This window comes from Cyanistes caeruleus, chromosome Z (genome assembly GCF_971803275.1).
Source record: "Cyanistes caeruleus chromosome Z, bCyaCae1.hap1.1, whole genome shotgun sequence".
Classification (NCBI taxonomy): domain Eukaryota; kingdom Metazoa; phylum Chordata; class Aves; order Passeriformes; family Paridae; genus Cyanistes; species Cyanistes caeruleus.
Genome location: NC_141732.1, coordinates 19299696 through 19321745, shown reverse-complemented (window position 1 = coordinate 19321745; position 22050 = coordinate 19299696). Strand labels below are relative to the sequence as shown.

General features: G+C 35.8%; 1 protein-coding gene across 2 annotated transcripts in view; it reads left to right on the top strand.

Annotated features, from left to right (window-relative positions):
* Window positions 1-22050, top strand: part of MCTP1 (multiple C2 and transmembrane domain containing 1) — a 216889-nt gene that overhangs the window by 82572 nt on the left and 112267 nt on the right. For both annotated transcript variants that reach the window (XM_086869020.1, XM_086869019.1), the window contains 3 exons: window positions 733-863; window positions 11409-11595; window positions 16514-16607. In XM_086869020.1, the coding sequence (XP_086725146.1) occupies window positions 733-863; window positions 11409-11595; window positions 16514-16607 (412 nt within the window). The remainder of the gene's footprint in view (window positions 1-732; window positions 864-11408; window positions 11596-16513; window positions 16608-22050) is intronic.

Sequence of the window (22050 nt, the reverse complement as noted above, 5' to 3'; positions counted from 1 at the left end):
TTCAAGCCAGGAAGACTGGTGGTTGTAGAGCTTAATGTTTGCTAAATAGGGCATATATTAGGGGTCTTCTGTTCATGTTCAGGACAGTGAATACTGCTTTTGCATTACGTTAAATTCTTCAAGCTCTCTGTTCTTCACAGTGTGGTAAGAAATGTATGGACTGAAATCTATTGAATTAAGAGATAACTAGACTAAAAATGATTTAAAAAGCTACTGTCATCAGAGTTTCAAAGGAAAGAAAGTGAAATACAGTTTTGGAAGTGAACTAATTTTATTCCATAGAAAGTAAGCCGTAGTATCATATTTCTCCCAATATTATTACAGCTGGGAAAAAAAAGACATGATACAATTGTTTGTTTACGTACTTATAGTCACCATCTACGTGTCATTGCAGGTGCTTTGTTTCTTTTTGGACTTAGAAACATAACTTTTTAGTTAACTGTCATTTCACAGAGGACATAATTTTTCTACAGAGGAATGGCTCCATTCCCAGGACAAATTTTTCGTTCAGGAGGCTTTTGAAGGTGACAGGATTTTGGAGGTTGCTGTAACATCAGAAAGGCATGAGAGAGCTGGCTAGCAGTCTTTCCTAATCACTATTTTTTAATTCTCACTGCTTGAGATATTGATGCTGCAGACCGAAAAAGCTTCCTAAACAGACTCTAATGAGCAAATTTACAATTTAAGAAAGTGTCACAATGTAATGCAACTTTCTTTTTGTTCTCCTTTTAGATTGTTCCAAAAACTTTGAATCCTCAGTGGAGGGAGCAGTTTGACTTTCATCTCTATGAAGAACGAGGTGGAATTATTGATATTACCGTGTGGGACAAAGATGTTGGCAAAAAGGATGATTTCATTGGCAGGTTTGTCTAATTCTAGCCTTCTTGGTCTGTGGGGAGAGAGAAGTCCGTGAGAGGATGATTAAAATGAGCCTTGCCTTTGAAACTGTTTCTTATGACCATTTGTTCTTGGTTTCTTGTTTGGGTTTTTTCTTAAGTCTGGGGAGGATTTTCTGCAATGTTCAAATGCATTGGTGCAATTCTTCACATTGATGATGTAATATAATTTTTATTGACCAGTAGGTGGCAGCTTTTACCAATTGATAGACTCAGGTTTTTAAAACAAAAATCCCCTGTTTAGAGCAATCTCTAAGATGCAGGAGGTTCCATACAGAAACATCCAGCTTGTAGTAGAAACAACTCTTGACTTGATGCTTGAGACCAAATTTATGCACCAACCTTTTTGGTAAATGAAAACAGAACTGAACAACTACACACATATTTTGGGATAAAGGATCATTCACCTAATTCATATTCAGGGAAAGGGAATCTGTCTGGGAATTCAACAAGCTTATATTTGTATGGCTGTGCTCTATTTTACAAAATAGGAGGTGGCATTAACTGTTAGCTAAAAGGGGAAAAAAATGTCTCATGCTTGTAGCTACTACAAAGTAAGTGCTGTTTGGAAAGCTCAGGTATTTGTTTACTTCATATTTTCCTTGATATCCATGCATTCATAATAATAGTATTAATAATTAGTAACTACTAATTCTATATATTTTTATTATTTTTATTGAAGGTGCTTTCACCATCACTTTCACATGTTACCATATGATAATTATCAATATTTTGAGGTAATGTACTAATTTAGTCCTAATTCAACATGTTATATACCTTGGGAAAGTATTTCAGGTTTTTTTTTTCATTCCAAGCTTCTTATGAAAATCTGGTGAGATTTAAAGTTTTCATGAGTGATTTTTCAGAGCATTGTCATCGAAGCACCACTTGCTGAAATCTTGCTGTTCTTGATTTTTTTGACCCCTCTGTCGGTGTACATATAATCCCTCTTCAGTTTGTCCTTGCAGACACTGTCTCATTTCACCTTCTGTTGGTACCTTATCTCTGGTAATGTAACCTGCAAAAAAAATTCTTCTCCAAGGAGATTTCCATGTAAAACTGTCATTTGTCAAGCTCAATCTGAATACGAAAATAGGTCTTAATATTCCCCCTCCCTGATATTCTTTTCCAGTCACTGCAGATAAAAATCACCAACACCTGACAGCTCCACTTAATGCTGACCTCTCTTCCCCAGTTTCTCCTTTCAAGGCTGTCCCTAAAAGCTGGAAATATTTTGTTGCACACACTACAGACTTGCTCTGTGTGTGTGTTATGGCAAGTGTGTGTTAGTTTTTAAAAGCACAACTGAGTTGTGCTCCTTGATTAAAGTCTATGGCTTTCAAGATACACATAAAAAGTTTAATGTTTTGATTCAGGTTCCAGAAGAAGTGATGATGAGGTTGTGGGAGGGAAACAAAAGACTTCCTGGTAGCATTCTATCATTGCTCAAGAATGGAGGGTAATCCATTTCATCTTGCTGTGATCTTCCTGCTTGCTTGAATAATGTGCAAACAGCAGCTGTAATGTTATGTAAGAATATTTCTATTAAATGCAAATTAAAACAACTATTTCTTGAAGATGTCCTCCATGGCCAAAATGTGCCTAGGGACAAGGCACACTAGATTGAAGAACTGACCAAACAGAAAAAGTTCCCCAGGTGGAAGGTAGAAGGGAAAAATTCCAAGATCTTCCTGAAAAATAGCACAGAAAACCTGTGTTTTTAATTTGCTAAGCTCAGTTACTTGCAAATTCTATTCCAAATCAGAATGCTTCAAACTCTTCCGGAATAATACCATGTCTCAGCTGCACTTTTGTGAAATTAAAGAAGTGGGAAATCAAGAACATAGGCTTCTGTGGGCCTTGTATATATTATTGTCCTTGTTAGGCTGGAGCATGGTAAGGACAGATGAAAGTTGGGAATGTGACATGGTAGCAATGGTGTGTGCTTGCAACGCCTTGCAATCCATTTCTGAGGTCAGGAAAATACAGGAAAGATGTTTGAGAGGGTTGAGAACATGGAAGTGAGATTCTGGTTTTCGGATGGCGAAGATGAAAGTGGAAGGGGTGGCTTGTAAGATCCCCCTGTAAGAGGGAAGGAAGGTCTTTCTTGTGAGAGGGAGGAAGGTGTTAAGAGTCAGAGTGACAGCATAGCATCCTAGTTCAGAAAAGTGAAAGGAGATGTCTGTCACAGAAGTAGCATACAGCTCTGTCTTCATCTTGATGCCCAGGCATGTTCAGTATGGCAGTGTCTGAAATGAACTACTGTCTGGTTGATTTCCATTCTTAACTTGGAACATTTTGTGTTTATAAAATACAATTGAATTTCAATTTTGTGCATTCTCCATGAGAGTTTAAAGGTTGTAGCACCTTGTGAACTTCCATCTCAGAATATTCTAAAAACCCCAAACCCTAGAACCAATTCAGTGTTTATTTCAGTATTTCAAAAGCCTAGGAAAAGACCTCATACAAGAGCTTTGAGGAAAATATATTTCCAATCATGTGCTGATTTGTATGAGAAAACACTATTCTTGACTAGAACTGAGCTGCATTTTATAGTAGATAAATTCTGCCATCCTTCTGAATATAGCTTTTTTTAAAAAAAGCAATTAACATTTCAGGACCAAAAAATGAGATCTAGAAATTCTTTTTACTGAAAGCATCCGGAGCTAAAGCCACATGGGCCGCCTTCAGCATTTAAAGAAATGTATAGACTTGCATAAGTGGCATTAGTTATTGCTTCATCTGATGAGGAGAAATATCTATGTGTATATATTTTTCAGTGTGAATGTATTTAATATTCACATGTTTTTGCTGTCAGCAAATAATTTATGTTCTATATTGAGTCAATATGCTCCTGTGATTAAAAACGTACTGCAGTAAGTTTATGTAGGTAATACTAAGACCAAAATGAAGGTGATTTTAATCGTCATGTAATTATTTAGCTTTCTTATCATTTATGTTTTTGAAGGCAATTCTGACTGTCACCTTTACGATAATCAGTTAATAAATCCTCATGAATGTTACACCTTTATGCATAGCACTAATCTGAACAAATGGGCTGCTGACAGCTGCAATAAATTGCTAAGAATGAGTGCTGTCAGAGAACAAGTTGTTTCTGTGAACATAGAGAATAAGTAAATCCCATGTCATGCAATTTTATTCAGCTGAAGTTATTTGCAATCCAGTGCAGTGGGATTTATAGCATTATTAATTGGTATGAAAAATCACATTTATCTTTAAAATGACATTGACTTTTGCTTTTATTTTGTGTCAGGAAATTACTGCTGACTTCATCTATATCTATTTTCATAACTATTTATAGATGCTATTGTCTTTTTTCCCATTTGATGCAAATTAAGAAAAAAAGACCTTGTATGTAGCAAATTCATTAAGGCTATGTATTAATTTTGTCTATAGGAAAGTTTAATTTCCCATATTCTCTCTAAATATTGACACAAATATTCAGATTGATGTTGTGAGCATCCATATAATGGATGCTGTGAAATATAAAAGTTAAAATACTGAAAATTATTTATTTAAGTTTATAATACCTAATGTGTTATCCCTCTTCTGCTTAGGGTTTTTTTTGTGGTAAAAAAACCATAGAATGGGTTTAGGGTGAACATAAATACAAATTACATGTGACTATGATTCTCTGATTAATCTGAAAGCATTGGAATATGTTATCCAATTTCTAAAGTAAAGTGAGATTTTATTTTAAAAATACTAAATTATGAAGTACTTTTGGTTCAGGTTTTTTCCCCCCACTGACATTTATGTAATTTTGCTGTGGGGGTCTGAGCATTATCATAGAGAACTGAGTTGTATATGAGTACTCCAACATGCATGTGAAGCTGGGTGAATAACACTAAGTGTGCTACTGCAAGTGTTTCTTCCCGGATCTTTTTCTAGAGGTGTTGTGGGGACTGTGATCTATATTAAAGTATTTGCAATTTTCTGTTTCCAGAGAAGAAGGTTTTGAATAGTATTTGTGAAGTCCATGTTAATGTTAAATTGCCAGGTCATGAAGTTTTCTCAGTTTCGCAAAAGTCTCTAAACAAGTTGGCTTCCTCTGGAAATGTAACTAGTACTTTATTATGCTGGTCTTCAAAAATATTTTTTGCATTCCAGTTTGAAAATTTCTGCATGTGGAATTTTGGAAAAATGTATTATATTAATAATGTAAGCATAATGATCAACATGTTGTTGTAATTTTGACTTGATGTGTGTGCATGTGAGTTACAGCAATGCTATGCAAATGCAGAAGAGCATACAACCAGTAGTCTGTGTGTATAATCATTTGTTGATTATACATGACAACTAAAGTTAAATTAATTGCAGATGCATTACTTGATGTAAATTAAGATTATGCCTGAAGCATTAAAATCTAAAAGTCCTACTGCCAGGTCTGCCTTTGAAAAATCCTGTGATGTGCTGAGCCGTCTCCATTTCTGATCGTTGTCTAAAGGAGACAGATGTAATACCGCATCTCAAAATTTGGCCTTTAGGTATTCCATACCTTATTTATTCCTATCTCAGCACATCTTTACTATACTGATGCAGAGGCAGTTCTGTTCTGCTCAAAAGCCAAAAGAGTTTCAGTTTTTATTTGCAAATCTTTGGTAACTTTCTCTTACCAGATACTTTATCATTTACAGCTCTTACTGATAGTTGTTATTGTTGTGTTCTGACATGAAATTGATAGCATTCTCCAAAGTGTGCTGAGATACAGAATGCTGCCGCAAGCTGGGCTGTTTACGAATCCTTCTTCTGACCCTGTCTTCTCACATATGGAAGTCTACTTCTTGAAGAGTGGCAAAATAAAAGGAAGGGAGAAGGAAATCAAATGGCCAGTTTAGACATGAGGACCATGACAGTGTGTAGAAAATGGTGAAGAGTGCAAATACAGTTTTGTGATGATTTATGAAAGGCACAGATTGGAGTGAAAACTCTTGCAAAATTTCTTGGGCTAACTAGTGAGGAGAGAACTACATAGGGAGACATAATGTTTATCAAAGCAATAAACTGATTTAGCAGAAGAAAGTGTTAATTTTGCTGCAGAGAAATTACACCAGTGACAGCACTAACAGTCTGTAGCATGTGGTTGTGCCATGGGGACAACCTAGGAAATACCACATCAGAAACCAATCATAAGTAATTTCTGCCTGTGCAATATCAAAAATAAATCTGTATTTTTATAGTGAAGAACTATGCTTAGGAAAAAGTTAATCTGTCATTCAAAATCCATCAGCAGGTTATTGTAACATGGACTGTATTTCTTTTAGCAAGCAGTAAACAGTAATTCTGTACTCAGGTATTGCTTGGTGACTGGTGAAATTGTATTTCATAGAGCTCTCATATTTCTGTTACCGTGACTGATTTACCCCAAACTGCAGGGCTCTTTCCTGCCTTCCATGTGTTGCTGCATGGCAACTGACAGCCCTGTTCTTCAGGTCCTGCTGAGGTCTTCTCTCCCAGCTGCCCAGGGATCCTCTCCAGCCTCCCCAGATAAGCACCTCTCTTGTCCTTAGTCAATGTCCTACTTAGCTGAGATACTGTCTCATACCCCTTTGGGAGCTTCCCTGGTTTTCAATCACCTTTCAAACACCTCTATCAACCACTTAACACAAGCATCATGTGGAGTCCATAATTTAATTTCTTTCTCATTATCTTTACAGTTAAAAATGTCACGCTCCGATTCTTCCAAGAAATTCACATTAGTGCAGTCAACACTCAGTGTTTCTGAGATGTGTCATTTTCTGCTAGTGCTTTGCAAAATTTTCCCTCTCCTTTTGTTTCTTGGTTTTACTGGAACATTTTACTCTGCTCATAAAGGATGTGGAGTCTCACAAATTGTAGCAGTTCATGCCTTGCTGCTTCTGATGTGTGTCCAGCTCAGTTCTAATTGTGGAATCACACAGTTTCCTCTCCTTGGCGTCCTTTGGAGCAGCATAGACCTGGATCACAGTGGAGTTAAAAATCTGTGTTCCTGAACAAGTCATGATGGTAATTAAGTTGCCTGGTTTGTAGCCAAGTGGTGCTTTTCTGTCCCTATCACTTAGGATTGTGCCAGTTCCTCTTTTATGCTTTATTTTGTCATGTGAGAAAACGATCTCACTATCTGCTGTCTCTCACTTCCCTGGCCACCTGGCTTTTAAGAGGCCTTCTATGTCATGTCGCTACCTTTGTAATTCATTCATTAGCAAGAATATTTCACCAGGGTGCCAACACAGTCTTACATTCCAGGTTCTGTTAGAACTAAAGAGGGGAGGTGATTTTTACCTGTTAGACATGCTGATAATAAAATACTACATATAGTTCTGCCTTCCACACTTTAAAAAGGATGCAGGAGAATTTCACTGGATCAGAAAAGTTACAAAAAGTCATTTGAGGGCTGTAGGAGATATGTTCCTAGGAAATGTATAGGGAGCTGAAAGTGTTTAGCATATCAAAAGGAAGATCAAGAAGAGATATGATTATAGTGTATGAGTTCCTTCACTAGAAGAAAACATGAAACACTAAAGGGTTTTTCAACTAGCAAGGAAAGGCATAAAAAGAACCAAAGGCCAGATATATTCAAATTAAAAATAAATCTGAAATATATTTCTAAAATTTTGTGTGATTAACACGCTGAACACAGTTTCAGACAAGTGGTTGATTCTCCTTGAACCTTCAAATCTTCCTCCGTGGGAGCTGTACCCTGTTTTTGAGCAATTCATCTGTGATAACTTCGGCACATGAGCTTGATGCACTTTTGTGGTTTTTCTCCCTTCTGATCTCATAAGACCTGAAAATCCAGCTACACATGGTGCCTGTAGTGTTCACATGCAGAACTGACAGGTGGGATACATACCCCTATGTCTCTTTCTGAAAGGCCAGACAGCCAGCAAAATTGTTCCAGTGCTCCTGCCCACCACTTGAAGTGCTGAAACCAATGTGCACTGAAGGGGCCATACAGCATGGAAGATACAGAAAAACTCAAACTGCCCTAAAAACTACAGTTACTTGCAATATGATTTATAGTCATGCTTGGAAAGCATGTTAGTCTGTTGAGTTAACGGCAATTTTTTGTCAATAATTCTTCAGGCTGATCTCATCACAGGTGGAAAAAGTCTTTTCCTCTACCAGTAGCATGTAAATAATAATTCCTTAAGAAACAGGATTGTACAAAGTTAGTATTTTCTCATGTTTTCAAAGTGACAGCTGCTGGTCATATGCAGCTTATGGCCTTCTCAAAATGTCTGAAATTTTTCATGGTCCTTAATTTGAGAAAACAGGACAAAAATTTCTCATTCATTCTGCACCACTTTCTCGTAACATACAAGTTCACCTTCATCCTCAAGGCATTTTTTGTCCTTCATGGAGACAGGCATTGTAGGAAACAAATGTCTCTTTAGAGAACTTCTTAACTGATACAAAATTCAGCATTGCCAAAGATTTAAAGCTTGGAATACTTGAATATAATTCCAGTAAAATATTAAGGGACATTGTCATCTTGAGCTTTCTAAAGATATTTACATTTGGAAAACAGGTATTTTCCAAAGAGACGCTTATTTTTGGAAGTATTTTGCTAGTTTCAGTCCTACTAAGGAAATGTAGTATAAAAGGGAGTTTTGTGGTTTTCCTATTGGAGTCTGTCAAGATTATTCTGTGAAAAGGTCAGCATTTATGTATAATAACCATATCCTTCACTTTTTTTGGTCCCATACAAAGATCTGGTGAGGTCAGAGGAGAATGAACAAAAAATGATAAAATTTTTTGTCATTTTTTTTTTAGGATAATTTGGCATGAAGATCAAACGCAGTTGATTTTTTATCATGAAAAAAAATCAACAACTAATGGGAAAAAAAATTGCAATTTTTCTTACCTTGTCTGCAGATTGGAAAGTTTTACTATGTTATTGAAATGCATGTGCTGTAAATACACTGCCCTTGGGCTGGTGCTCTTTGAGCCTCCTCACTTTCAAGTTAAGCACATGTAAACTGCATCTCCTGCAAGGCCAGGGCAGAGCACCTGGCATGGGGTGAGAAATCTGCTTTCACCTGACCATGTGTGCATAAAGATGCTCTTAACATGGACATCTGTAAAGCACAAAGGTGACAGTCCTTAATGGAATAACCCTATATTTTTATCAAACTTTCTGAGGGACCTTGAGAGAATAATTTTCCTTTAAAATGGTTAAGGTTTTTACTGGAAAAAATTTTCCAGATCACTTCCTACATTTGTATGATATTAGGAAATAATGAGCTGGTGATAGCCTGTTCATGAAGATTTATCAAGCGGGTGATAGATAGATATTTCTCAGGTGATCTGTTCTAGATGTGGTGCTATTAGGAATATTTCATTGCTGTAGGAAATGTGCACAGGTAAAATCGAATTATTAGTTGCTTATTTTAGCCTAAATAAAAAAAACTAAACTACCCATGTTGTTAAAGTGTTGTAGCTTCAAGAATTGAAGAAATTGCATCTAGTAGCCCTGATGTAGACATTGTAATTTTACACTCATTGGTTTTTTTTCTGATGGATATATGTGGGATAGCTTTTGTTGCCTGTTTTTGAGTGAGGAGTGGATTATTTCTTCATTTCTAGTATCGTAATGGTCTTCTGTTTCTTTTACTGATTTTAAGAAAGTTTAGACTGGTTCTTTAAATGTTTATTGGTTGAAGACTCAATATTGTTGCTGAGTCCTATTTTTGAGGGGTATCTGTTTTGAAATAAATTTTTGAAGAATACTTAATATCAGAGATGTTTTAACCTACTGCAGCTTTGAATGCTTGATTACAATATTTGTTGTCTTAAGGAAGGCTTTAAATTCCTCGCTTCATCATAAATAAGAATTTGACTATTTATGTACATGTACCAAGCTTGTATTGATTATCAGCCTGCACTGATAGCAACAGCTTTTTTTTTTCTTACTATTGCTAATTTAATTTCTCACTCCTTATCATCCAAAGAGTTCAAAGCAGAAGAAAAGCATTAAGCACAGAGTGCTGCATAAGTTAGAAATTTTTTCATTGTAAAATAGTTGAACTTTGTTACTATATGAGCTTTGCAGTAGTTAAGTGAACTGCATAACAGGCAGTAAATGTCTTTAAAAAAACAAAAGACAGTTTTCCTGTAATAAATTTGATCTGCCTGTGATAGCACGATGCTCATTTTACAAGGCTGCATTTATTCTTATAATTGGCTATTTCCTTTCCTTAAATGGCTATATTTTCATGTCTGCCACCTTTTTCTCAGTTTATTGGCCCTGCAGTGACAACATTATCTTTGTCTTCAAAATCAATTGACATTTTATGAAAAGAGTTTGCTAGATATTTAGTTTAGTGAATTAGTGGCATATAGTCCATGTGCTTGTCACATTAAATAATCTCTGTTGAAAATGGAGTACACTTTGACTAATGTATACATAGAATATATAAATTTATTTTATTTCAGTATTATTGGTGTTTTTATTTAGAGCATAAAGTTGGCGAAACTCATTTTGGGATACTATAAGTATTCCAATTAGTTCTTTTTCACAGAAATTCTTGTCCAGTGCAAGCTGGCGTTACATTTGACACAGACATTGAATTTCTATACTATGCTCAGAGTTGCAATTTAGGAAAGTTGAAACTTGTGCATTGTACAATTTAAAGTATTAAAACATCTAAGCTGTGGGCAGACTAATCAACAGTAAGATACTGTTTTATTTAAAAGGTTATCGTCAGCTCTTGGGTAGCAGAGATACTTATTTTCCTTCCATCCTTTGTTTTACATTTCTAAAGAAGTTGCGAATCTGTTTCTGCTGTCTGGCACGTATGGAATCATTCTTCATTAGCTCAGTGTATGGTACAGCCAGAGGTATTTGGAAGGGGATCAAGCAGGGCAGATTTGCTTCAGCCACTCGGCACACACTCTGCACAGTTAGGTGTAGACCCTGCCCATTACAGCCTGAGACATTCTGTATAGGGGGTTGTGGCATCAGATTTTACCTTGGGTGCCTGCATGAGGATTTGACCCATATACAGCTTACTGCATGAGAGCTGAACCTTTCAGGGGGTGCATAAGTTGAGTTTTTCTGTACTCAGTCATCTTTATGCCATCACAATTAAGTCCATGTAGAATTTTATTTTTTACAAAAGGGTTTTTACTGTTGCTAGGTGAAAACTGTTTGCATGAAAACTTATGATTTATATCTATACAAGAGGTGTAATTAAAAGCAAAATTTGCATCCGAGCTGGATTTTCTAAAATTTTCTTTGACTGCATTTGAGTAAAGAATATTAGCTAATCTTGTCTCTAGAGTCTTTACATTCTTATTAATATTGGTTTTTCACTTCAAAACTGTGTAGCTCTGAAAAAAAAGAAACAAGCATCATGGGTTAAAGCTGAAGAGAAAATAAGAATTTTCAGGAGCTGAGTGGGAGTTTCTGCTTACTTGGGTTTTTTGTCCATTTGAATGCAAGCGAGCCATTGTGCTCTTGTTTGATGTGAGAAAAACCACATGCTGATGGAGAATGTGTGTTTCTAGGTGCCAGGTTGACCTCTCGACCCTGAGTAAAGAACAAACCCACAAGCTGGAGATGCCTCTAGAGGAGGGAGAGGGATACCTGGTGTTGCTGGTCACTCTCACAGCCTCAGCTGCAGTCACTATCTCTGACCTCTCCATCAACTCCCTGGAGGACCAGAAGGAGCGAGAGGAGATACTGAAGAGATATGTATGAAGTTTTCTTTCATCCTTTGTTAGCAAAACACTGGCCTATAAAAAAAAAATAACTATAATGAGGGGAAAATCTAAGTATATCTCTTCTGTTCTAATCATACTTAGCCAATGACAATCATTTAAACTAGTTTTTAATACGCAAGTAGTTACAGCCGGAACTGGTAACATCAAGAAGGCTACAAATGCTCTTCATACAATAAGGTTATTTTTCACATGGTAGTTGAACTATTTGATAAGGTGTCACATAATGAGGGTAATTTTACTGCCTTGCAGACAATTTTTACCAATGACAAAGTGACTAAGGGATCATTCAGCAACTCGACAGTTTCTAGTGATTGTTTATGCCAAATAATTTGAGGTGCAGATGATTTTCAGCTTTTTTGGGTGTCATCTGTTAAAGGGCAAGAAAACTTCTTTTTGTGTTCATATTAGAGGCTGAAATGCATAAAAATAATTTTTTCAAACAATATTTCCATTTTAAAATATTCTGAAGCAGATTATTTTAATTTCCCAGCATCCTCACATTACACAGAATCTTTGTAGTTTTATCAAAGCAACAGAGAGGGGAGCTCTTACTCCATCATTTGCTAATACCTAAATCACTAAAAGTAACTGTCTCACTACACATGAAGGAAGAAAGAAAAAAATGCTATTTCCACTTGCAATTACAAAGCTTTTATTGTACAATGCTGCCAGGTGTTTAGAAGGGCTTCTCTAGATACTCAGCCATTAAACCAGGCTCTGACTATCAAAGAGGCTGCTTAATTTATTTTTAAGATTTAAAAATATTCCTATTCTATGACGGACATCCTTTCAATAACTGAATTTAATAAAGATGTACCTTATCAGCCCGTGCAGATAACATGAAGTCCTAGTACTAATACTGTACAATATTCTTCAAACAGATTAGCAGGATGTGTGCTTCAGCAAATTTATTCTGTCTATCTCCACTGAATCAGCTGTCTGCTAATGCTTGTACAACTCATACACCAATAGTGTTATCATAAACACAATTTAATAGAGGTGACTTAGTGAGGCTAAATATAATATTCCAAAACGAACTGAAGGCTAAGGTATTGTCCACCATCTCTGAAAAATATTTACAATTACGAGTGTTACTGCACATTTTGGAATCCACCAAGGCAGTCTGTGGTTGTCAAAATAGGTGTCTATAAGTAGAATAATTTTTTTGATGGATATGTTTTTGAGGTGCCATAGTTCCTGCTACCAGCAGCAACAATAACATATTTCTGTGGCTTATTCTGTGTGATGATATGGCAGACAAGTGATACTGATGGTTTTGATTATTTCAGTAGCAGTATAGAAACATGTTACGACTGTATTGTTAATAATTTTTCCTAAATCCTCAATTTTTTTGTCCCCAGTGTAAAGCATAATTATGTGGTATAAAATTGATCTGGTTTATTCCTGTTTCTTGGAAACACAAGGATATGTGTCTGTTCGTATATTTACATGGGTGTATGCATTTCAAAACATTTACATTTTAAGAAGACATTTATATTGCAGAGGTATGAATTTTAAATTGTGGCATTTAAATACTTTTTTGATAAATTCCACTGTTTTTATTAAAATTACCAGCACAAGAAAGAAATTACCAATATTAACTTTTAATTCAAGTAGTTTGCTTTCACCGATAATCACTTTGACTTTGGTATTCATATCTGCACTTCAGAACTAATGCAAAGACAACACATGCAAGTAGCAAGATGCAGAGCTCCCTGTTGAGTGGCTGTATTTTTGGGTTTGTTTCTTCTTAAAAAAATCTAGCTTTCATTTGAGAAATGTATTTTGCACCCTTTCTACAGCCAAAAACAGTTAATGAGCTGACCTTGCCATCAGATCAAATAGCCTTAGAAAATGACTCTATTACTGTCACTTAACCATTTGTAGCTGAACATCAGAGCCTTACAAATTAAACAGGCATTACTGTTTGAACCATTATTTTACCACAATTGTCTGAAAAGATTAATTCCTTTTGGGGTGAGGAGGGGGGCACATTAATGGGTACAGACCAAGAGAGATTGTATGACCTTTTCAGAACTGGTGTGCTGAACTCATGGTCCCCCTTGTCACAGTTTAAAAACCAGAGGAGCTAGTTTAGAGAAGTTGTTAGCATTCCATTTTTATTATGACATTTCACAGTCATCCGATTTAATGTCCCTTGACCAGATTGTCCACTGTGAGACGATGGGCTTGAAATGTTATTTAGAGCACTGATAAAAGGTGAGCAGTTCTAAGATGACAGCAAGTCATAAGGCTGGTGGTGTGACATTAATTTTCTCCATAACAGAGATGGAATAAGACGTCATGGTGACAAGCTGTCAATCAGTACTAGCCCCTCAGTGTATCTCAATGCCATGGGATGGGGTATTGCTTCTCCCATAATAGAGCTGAACTGAGATGCTCTTCCTGACAGCTGCTGCAGCCATACAGAAAATATATTATACAGCCTTTCATTAAAAAAATAAAGAAGACTCATCTCCAGAGCATTTCAATCTTTTCCCATCTATTGAGGGCTGAAAAGATTCCCAGCAAATCACAGATTCCCCTGCCATGGAAATTTGAGGCTTCAGAAACTATGCGGATTTTTGGTACCTTCAACAATAATCATAAATAAGAAGGCAGAATATCATCTGATAAATCATTACTTAAAGTTATGTATTTATAGTAATGTGTTAAAGTAATTTGCTTCTCCAAGAGCCTCTGTTGTGTCATTGTATTCATTTTCATCATCTCCCCAGTCAGTATGTGCAGTAAATGAATCTAAGCCACCTACTTTCGGGAAATAAAGGTTCAAAAATTTTGTGGGATTCTGACAAAGGTGGCAAAGCAAAATACATCACTGGCACCCTTTTGAAGAGTGGGCTAACCAGGATGAAATTTGGAGAAAGGAGACTATATGGCATCATAGGAAGCGGGTGCCGTCTCTTGTCTTGCTTTGTACTTGGCTTTTGCTTTGTTCTATTTCTACAGTTTGGTGCTTGTTTTGGTTGTTGGGAAACTTGGGTAGAATGTGGAAACATTTTTGTAAGTCCTATAATTTTTATCGTGCTATTACAGAAGAATTATCTCTGTTCTGGTACCAATTCTGATAAGAAGCTCCCAAACTCTGATCATCATTGCAATAAATGTGGGGGTACCAAGACACCTTTGAATTATACCAGTGCTATCAGTAATACCATCTCTGATACCCTCAGCTTGTAAGCACATAAACAAGGGGTTGAGTGTGTGCTTATTAAAATTGACCATCAGTATTTTGAAGTCATATTTATGATGATCCTCTTATTAAAATTGGTAAAAATGTTATCCCACTATAATATGATGCATGTAAACAACATATGGGCTACTACACTTACTTAGATTTTTAAGTTCAGTGTAGCAAGGTCAAATCTTCACTGTAAACAGTAAATGGTCAGCTGGGGTTTGTGAAATTAGTATCAGTGTGATTTAACTGTTAGAATTGTCTTATTAATAGAAAGACAGGGATGCATATTATATGCCTAACATCTTCATGGATAGATTTTCTGTGGAAAAGCATACTGTTTTTGCAAGCTGACATTTAATATTTCATTTAAGCAACGTCTGTGATATTTAGATTCAGTGATGCAATTTATTCTCATTTTTCATAACAGTAAATTTTTCTTCTGTAATAAATTAAGGAATTGTTGATTGGATGTTTTTTTCCTGATGCTTGCTTTCTGTAGAAATCTGGACATTGTCATAGGCAGTGGAAAAACTTTCATCACATTAAAATTTTAGAGAAGACTGTAGGCATTAAATACATTAGTCCAGATTTCAAAATATTTCAAAATAAAGGTATGGGCTAATATTTATGAATAAAATTTGAAAAACCAACCAAAAATGTGACCACATATATAGATTTGCGAATTTAATTTTAAGTTATTTTGGAGTTCCTCCCCTAGGTTATCTAAGAACTGAACAATAAAGCCAGACTAGTTATTAATTGATTCCAGATTCAAAGTTGCATTAGATGTTTTATTATTTAAAACTCTGCAAATTTTAAATAATACTAAAAGCTAGAGTTTGAGAATTATAGCATGTCACACCTAATTAGTGCAATACTCCCAGTTTGTTAGTTTTAGTTACTTGAAAAAAGAGCAGCAGTGGAACATGGTTTTTAATAAGCTTTCTAAATCTGTGTTGGGTGAATAAATGCAAGCGTTAGTGTAGTGAACTCTTTTTTCTTCCTCTTCTTAATGCATGTATATGTTGAAGAAATTTATGCTAAAAATATAATGATTTATGGTAAGAGCTTTCTGCCATGAAATTTGAAACATATTTAATTCTTTTTTTATCCTTTCTGCATGTGATTATTATGAAAGTCATTAAGTAGTTGTTATCCTCTTTTTATTGCTTTTGCTGATGTTATTCACAAGCTTATATAGGTGTATTGGTATATACAAGCCTGCATGTAATAGTCAACTACAAAAATCTATATTGGCCCTAGGTCACTGCTCAAGATAACATTGGAGCCATCAGAGGGAAAACGTGAACATAGATCTTGCAAAATAATTCAGAGAGACGAGTTTTTTCATTTTTTGTGTTAATTTTTTAATATACTGCTAGAATTTCAAATTTTGAAGGAAAGTTATTTCCACAGTACTTAGGGATTAATTCACTAGAATTTGTGTTATATTTAATCAATAATATTCTAACTTTTCCTTTGTAATTTTCATTGATAGGTTAAAAATTGCAAAATATAGGAAGAAATACAAACATCTGCACGCTCTTCAGCAAATAATATTTAAAAGTCTGAGTATGTAGACAGATTTATAGTAACTTACATCTGGACTAGGGAGGAGTGTATTAATATTGCTTTTGATTTGTCTCCTTTGCAATCTAGAATTATTTTTCTTTTTATTATATTTTAGAGTCCAATGATGATGTTCCATAACATCAGCGATGTGGGATTTCTTCAGGTGAAGGTTATCAGGGCAGAAGCATTGATGGCAGCTGATGTTACAGGCAAGGATTCATTTAGTTTCTGTGACACTGAATATCGTAGTAAGATCTGGTGTTTTTAGAACTGGGGAAAAAAGTGCTTAAAACAAATGTTCATCTAAACGTTATGTTCTGCTTGTGTACTTTCACCTTCTGCTCATTAAGAAAAAAATCTAAACAGAAATGAAAGTTTTGTAAGTAAGGCAGCAAGTCATTCTAATGCTAGCAGAGTCCTGTGTGGGTTATTTCTGATAAAGGTGAGTTACATATTTTTCTCCATCAGACATCCTATAAGAATTACATAGAAGAAATCTGTTTTAGTAGATGAAGCTGTACAAAATTATCAACATTAAATTCCAAGGGACAAGACAAATAAAGTGTTCCAGACTTAGATACTACTTTAAAGTTGTTGCCAAAAGAACCATTTGAGATCTGTCAGATATTTAGCAAGACTGCTGTCGGTTTCAGACATTTCGACTGAATGCAGTTTTCTGTAGCTACTGCTCATCTTTTTAAGATAAGGAAAATGAGATTTTTTTTTTTTCAATTCTATTTTATGTTATAAGTTGAATGTTTAATTTAATATGTTGCTTTGCAAAATAAAGAAAAAGTATTTCAGGCATACTGACCATATTTATCCAGAAGTGTCCAAGTGCCACATTTCCTCAAAGTACAATTACCATCATATTGCATGAGTTGAATGGAGCAAAATGAGCTGCATCTGTGTCAGAAAATAGCCATCTCTGCTTTAAAATAATAATGAAAATTTTAAAAAATGGGAAGAAAATGAAAGGAAAATAGAATAAATATTCTGTTAAACGAGCAGATATAGATTTAGAGCATCTTACTTGATGTTTAGTAGGTTTTTTTGATAATTAACATGACTACCAGTATTTTAGAGAAGGTAATTGTGCAAACATTTTATTGCTGAAACTGATCATCCAGTTTGTGGCACACAAAATAACAGATTCTATTTTTGGTAAGGTTGTAGAAATACTTCTAAAGATCCCTCCATCTGGTTTGACCTTATAATCCAATGTTGTCTGAACAGAGAGAGAGATTAAGTTATTCAGGGGCAAATGGGATAATTCAGTCCCTGACCTCGTTCAGTTTTTGACTTTTCCAAATCAACATGTTATTTGTGCTGGTTGAACAATTTTTTGGAAATACATTTGATTCAATTAAAGATGTATAGAGCTAGCAAACATTTTCAGACATTATATTTAGCATAACAGAAAGGAAGATGGGGAAGAACACTTAGTATCTTCCCTTGTTAGTAAGAAAAAGCATTTATACAGCAATGTATTTAGTAAGATGGCTGCGCATTCCATATGTGACAGAAATCTTGTATATTCTGAACAAAAGTAACCGGGTATTTTGAAATGAGGATGAGGTGGTTATATTATCTACTGTTGTAGTTTATAGCTATTTTTAGTAACTTGTATTTATGTACAGGTCATTAATTTTAAATTAAACTTTGAATAGTAATAGCGAGAAATAAAGTAGGTGTTTGGTGATTGTCAACAAATCATGTCTGCAAAAATTATGTAAAAACTTGACTCACCTTTATTCAACTAAGTAATTAGTGTGGAGAGTGCTGTCATCAGTGGTGTTACTTACACCACTAAGGATTGCTTCTATGGGTTAAAGCTAAGGACTAGTTTGCTCATCATACTGTATTGTGTTTTCAGAATTAATCTTTTGTCCCTGAGTCTGAAAAGTAGGTAGAACAACTGAATAGTATCTGTGTGTTTTGCTCTGTTTCCTGTCTGCTAAACATATCCCATTTCACTTCCAGGAATCTTTTCATGTGAAGTAATAAATCAAAATTTATTAGTTTGAGCTGAGTAGATTTTTAAAATCCTTAATATTCCATCATTAAACATAATCACAGAGGGAAAAAGATTTCTGTAATCTTTTAAGTAGTCATCAATCCTACTACCATTGCAAGGATTTTTTTTCCCCTTTCAAAATGTGAAATTTTTCCTTTGTACCATCCATTGAGCAGCATCGTTACACTGTACTAACTCTGTGTGAATAAAGAGCAGTTGAGACTCCTGTTGAATGAGTGAGTAAAAAGCACAAATTACTTTTTAATGAAACCCTCAATTCCACTCCTTTCCTCAGAAAGCTCATAGTTTCCCTCAGCAGAATGCTACTACAGTAGGTCACTTCAGTTAAGCCCCTAATAAACTGTTGATAACCAGGGGCAGTTATTTTTCCCCACTTTCAATAGCCTAATGTTGGACAGTGTGCTTCAAATCCTTAAGGCTAGTACAGATTTTTTTTTTTTTTAAAAAAGAGTGATTAAGGATGGTGGTTTGGATCTCAGCTTACAACTCCCCTCACATGTACATGCAATGAATAATGTGCCAGGATAAGCTGAAATTTCAGTTAAGTTGCAGGCAGGGGAGCAAGTCGACATTACCGGTTTTGAAATGCTGTGCTGCTGGAACATGCCATAACTGGCTATCAAAAATACCCCAGAAAAGAACAATCAGACTTCTCACTCAACCCAAATGCCAGGAGATCTAGGAGAGGAAGAACCATTCAGGTTGAGAATGATTGAGATTCCCCATCAGTGCTTGAAAGCTTAACTTGATTTTTGGGAGAGCTGAAAAATAGGGTATCTTTCAGGATCAGGGCCTTCGGGAAAATTATTGGGTCTCTGAGGTTGTTTCCCCTAGACAAATAGTGTAGTTCCATGATCAATACACAATTTTAGGGATTCCACCAATGCAAAATTATGTTCTGCTGGACTTTATAGTCACAGCAAATACATCTTTCTAGAAATTACGTATTATTTAGTATAAATTCTTTGAAAATGTAATCTAATGAATGGAAAAATATTGATAATGAAGTTAAGTGTTTCCTTCTCTGTCTGAGAAGAAACTTTCAATTGAATCTTACACTGTGTTTTAGCTAATCAGTGCCTGGCTTTTTTCTCCCTAAATCTCGAGTTAGAAAGAGTTTATTCCTGTTTCCCTAAATCTTTTCTTGCTCATGGTATCTCTGGCAGACTTTCTCAAGGATTTGACTGCTTGTAGATCCCTGGCAGGACAGGTGCTGTGCCTACAGTGACATCCTTTGATGTGAAGAGATTTTCTGGTGGTTCAGTAAAACCTAAAGTGTAATGGACTCATCACAGTGGCTTCTGACATTATACATACGGGTTTCACCTGACCCGTATAAATTACAAGTAGAAAAGCAATAAGCCCTTCACAGTGACACAGTTTAGGTTTAGGCAATAATCAGATACATCTATACCTTCAGCAGCCTAGTCAGGTGTAGGTGGTTGTGGAAGGCTGCTGGCTTTGCAAGGCAGTGTCTGCTTCTCTTTTACTGGGGCAGATGCATTGCTCCTTTTCCTTGAAATGAAATGAAATAAAATTCGAAATCTCTGCCTTTTCATTGATAAAAAGTAAGCAGAGTGGGAAAAGATTTGTGCCACAGATTTGACTGATTTCAGCAAAAGTGCTGTGCTGTTAAGGAATAATAGTTACCAGCTCAGATTCATTAGCAGAGCAAAACCCAAGCTCCATAAGATGGCCTGACTAAAAAAATAGCTTGTTTTGTAGTCTTTGGGCTTAATTAAGATGTGTTCAATTCTAGCCCCCTGGCTCCCTTTTCCCCCTGCCCCCACCCTTCTTGCTGTGTCACAGACCAGCGATCAGACGCTTTCAGATGGTCCAGCCCATGACTTTGACCTTCTGCGAGGTCTTGTGTTCCCTGGGGAACCGTTCAGCTCATGAGGTCTGATTTCACACTTCCAGGATGCCTTGGCTCTCATAACAATGACAGGGAGACAAAGCCCTTTAGAGTGGGCCGCATGGGGACTTGTTTAAATTGGAAACTAGAGAGGAGTCAAGGAACAAGGTTACAGGCTACAGAATAGTGCTTTTAATAAAGAGCTCACAGCTCTGGTTCAGCTCAAAGAGGGCTATCTCTGTACAATTAATTGAGACATTTATCTGGAGCATCTTAGGCCTCCACTTTCTCACAGAATTATGTGATAAATATCAGCTAAGAGGCAAGTGAAATGTGCATGAAATGAATTTTTAACACTTTGATTACTGTGTCTTCAGTCTTCATTAGAAGTAAATTTATTTGTATTTCTGTCCTCATTATTAATCAATTGTCTGTGTTTTTTCTGAGTACTGTGATTTCAGAACGTTATGTATCAGAGAGGTTTTATTAAAGAGCTCAGTGATATTTAGGTTTGTTTTCAAAAGCTTTTCAGGCTTTTCCTCCTCTAAAGAAGAGAAACTAAGCATAGAAAATGAGTCAGGTTTTTGTTTTCTTCCTCTTTTTTTTCCAGTTTTTTGTCTGGAATTCAACCTCTCAAGAAAATTTTCCATGTTAAAATTTTGATTACAGTACTTGAAAGTGGGATGAAGACACCAAGATGGCTAGTTGTGCTGGATGTAAATGTCTTTTCTAAAATCTGTGCTGCTAAACTGTTCTGACATCACATGTGCAAAAATAGTCTTTGAAATGGTTCTTCAAATGCTAGGAAATGTCAGAGTGATGAGCACAAACATTAAATTCACAAAGGTATGGAAGCCCACGCGTGTAAAATTGAAGGAATAAATTCAGAGGCCCTTTGGAAATACGGTTCCAAAAGTAATTTGCTCTGTCAATTAGTGCAAACAGATTTCAATATACACTTGAACTATCTCCACAAAGTACAAAAATCTAGTAGATGTGCAGAATTCTGTGGCAGACAAAATATTTCATCACATCTTATCATATAGGTCACCTGAAGACTTTGGTCCAGTGTTACATACAGCAAAGGTACAGAGTTTTAAGTACCAGTTCTAGCACAGTAATGGAAAAAACAGGATTTATAAGATACTTTTAAAATATATTTTCTTAAAAGATAATTTTTGATAACCATAACATTTCTAATTATGCATACAATGAAAGGATGGCTTGTGATTTTTTTTTTATTCTTTTTTTTTTTAAAGTATTCTGCGGAGATGAGTTTAACTTGATTATGGTACTACACTGAGTTGCCTTTGTAAGATACCTCAAGCATTCATGGTATCAGTCTGTTGCAACATGTTTGCATCATCACAGATAGAGTAGAATTATAATTCCCATTTTTAAGATGGAAAACTAAGAAAGGTTAACTGACTCAGCTAAGGCCAACAGAGCAAGTCCTTGTCAAAGGTGGCATTTCACTTGGGTTCTGTACTTAATCCATTAGATAAGGCAGCTTCTCATGCTATTGAGCCATTCCTCCTCCTGGCCAAAGGTCAGGCTGACTGTTCTGCTGCAAGCAGCTGGCTGGCAGGGAGCTTGGAACAACATTAGTGACATTAGTGTCTGCATGAGTGGCACTGCCCCCCAGAGTCATGAACTGGCTGTCTTGCCTTCTAAAAAAATAAAGGCCTTTTTTGCTGTGGGGACTTAGATCCGTAATGGATAGGCATGGCCAGAGGTAGGAGGTAATCATAATAGCCTA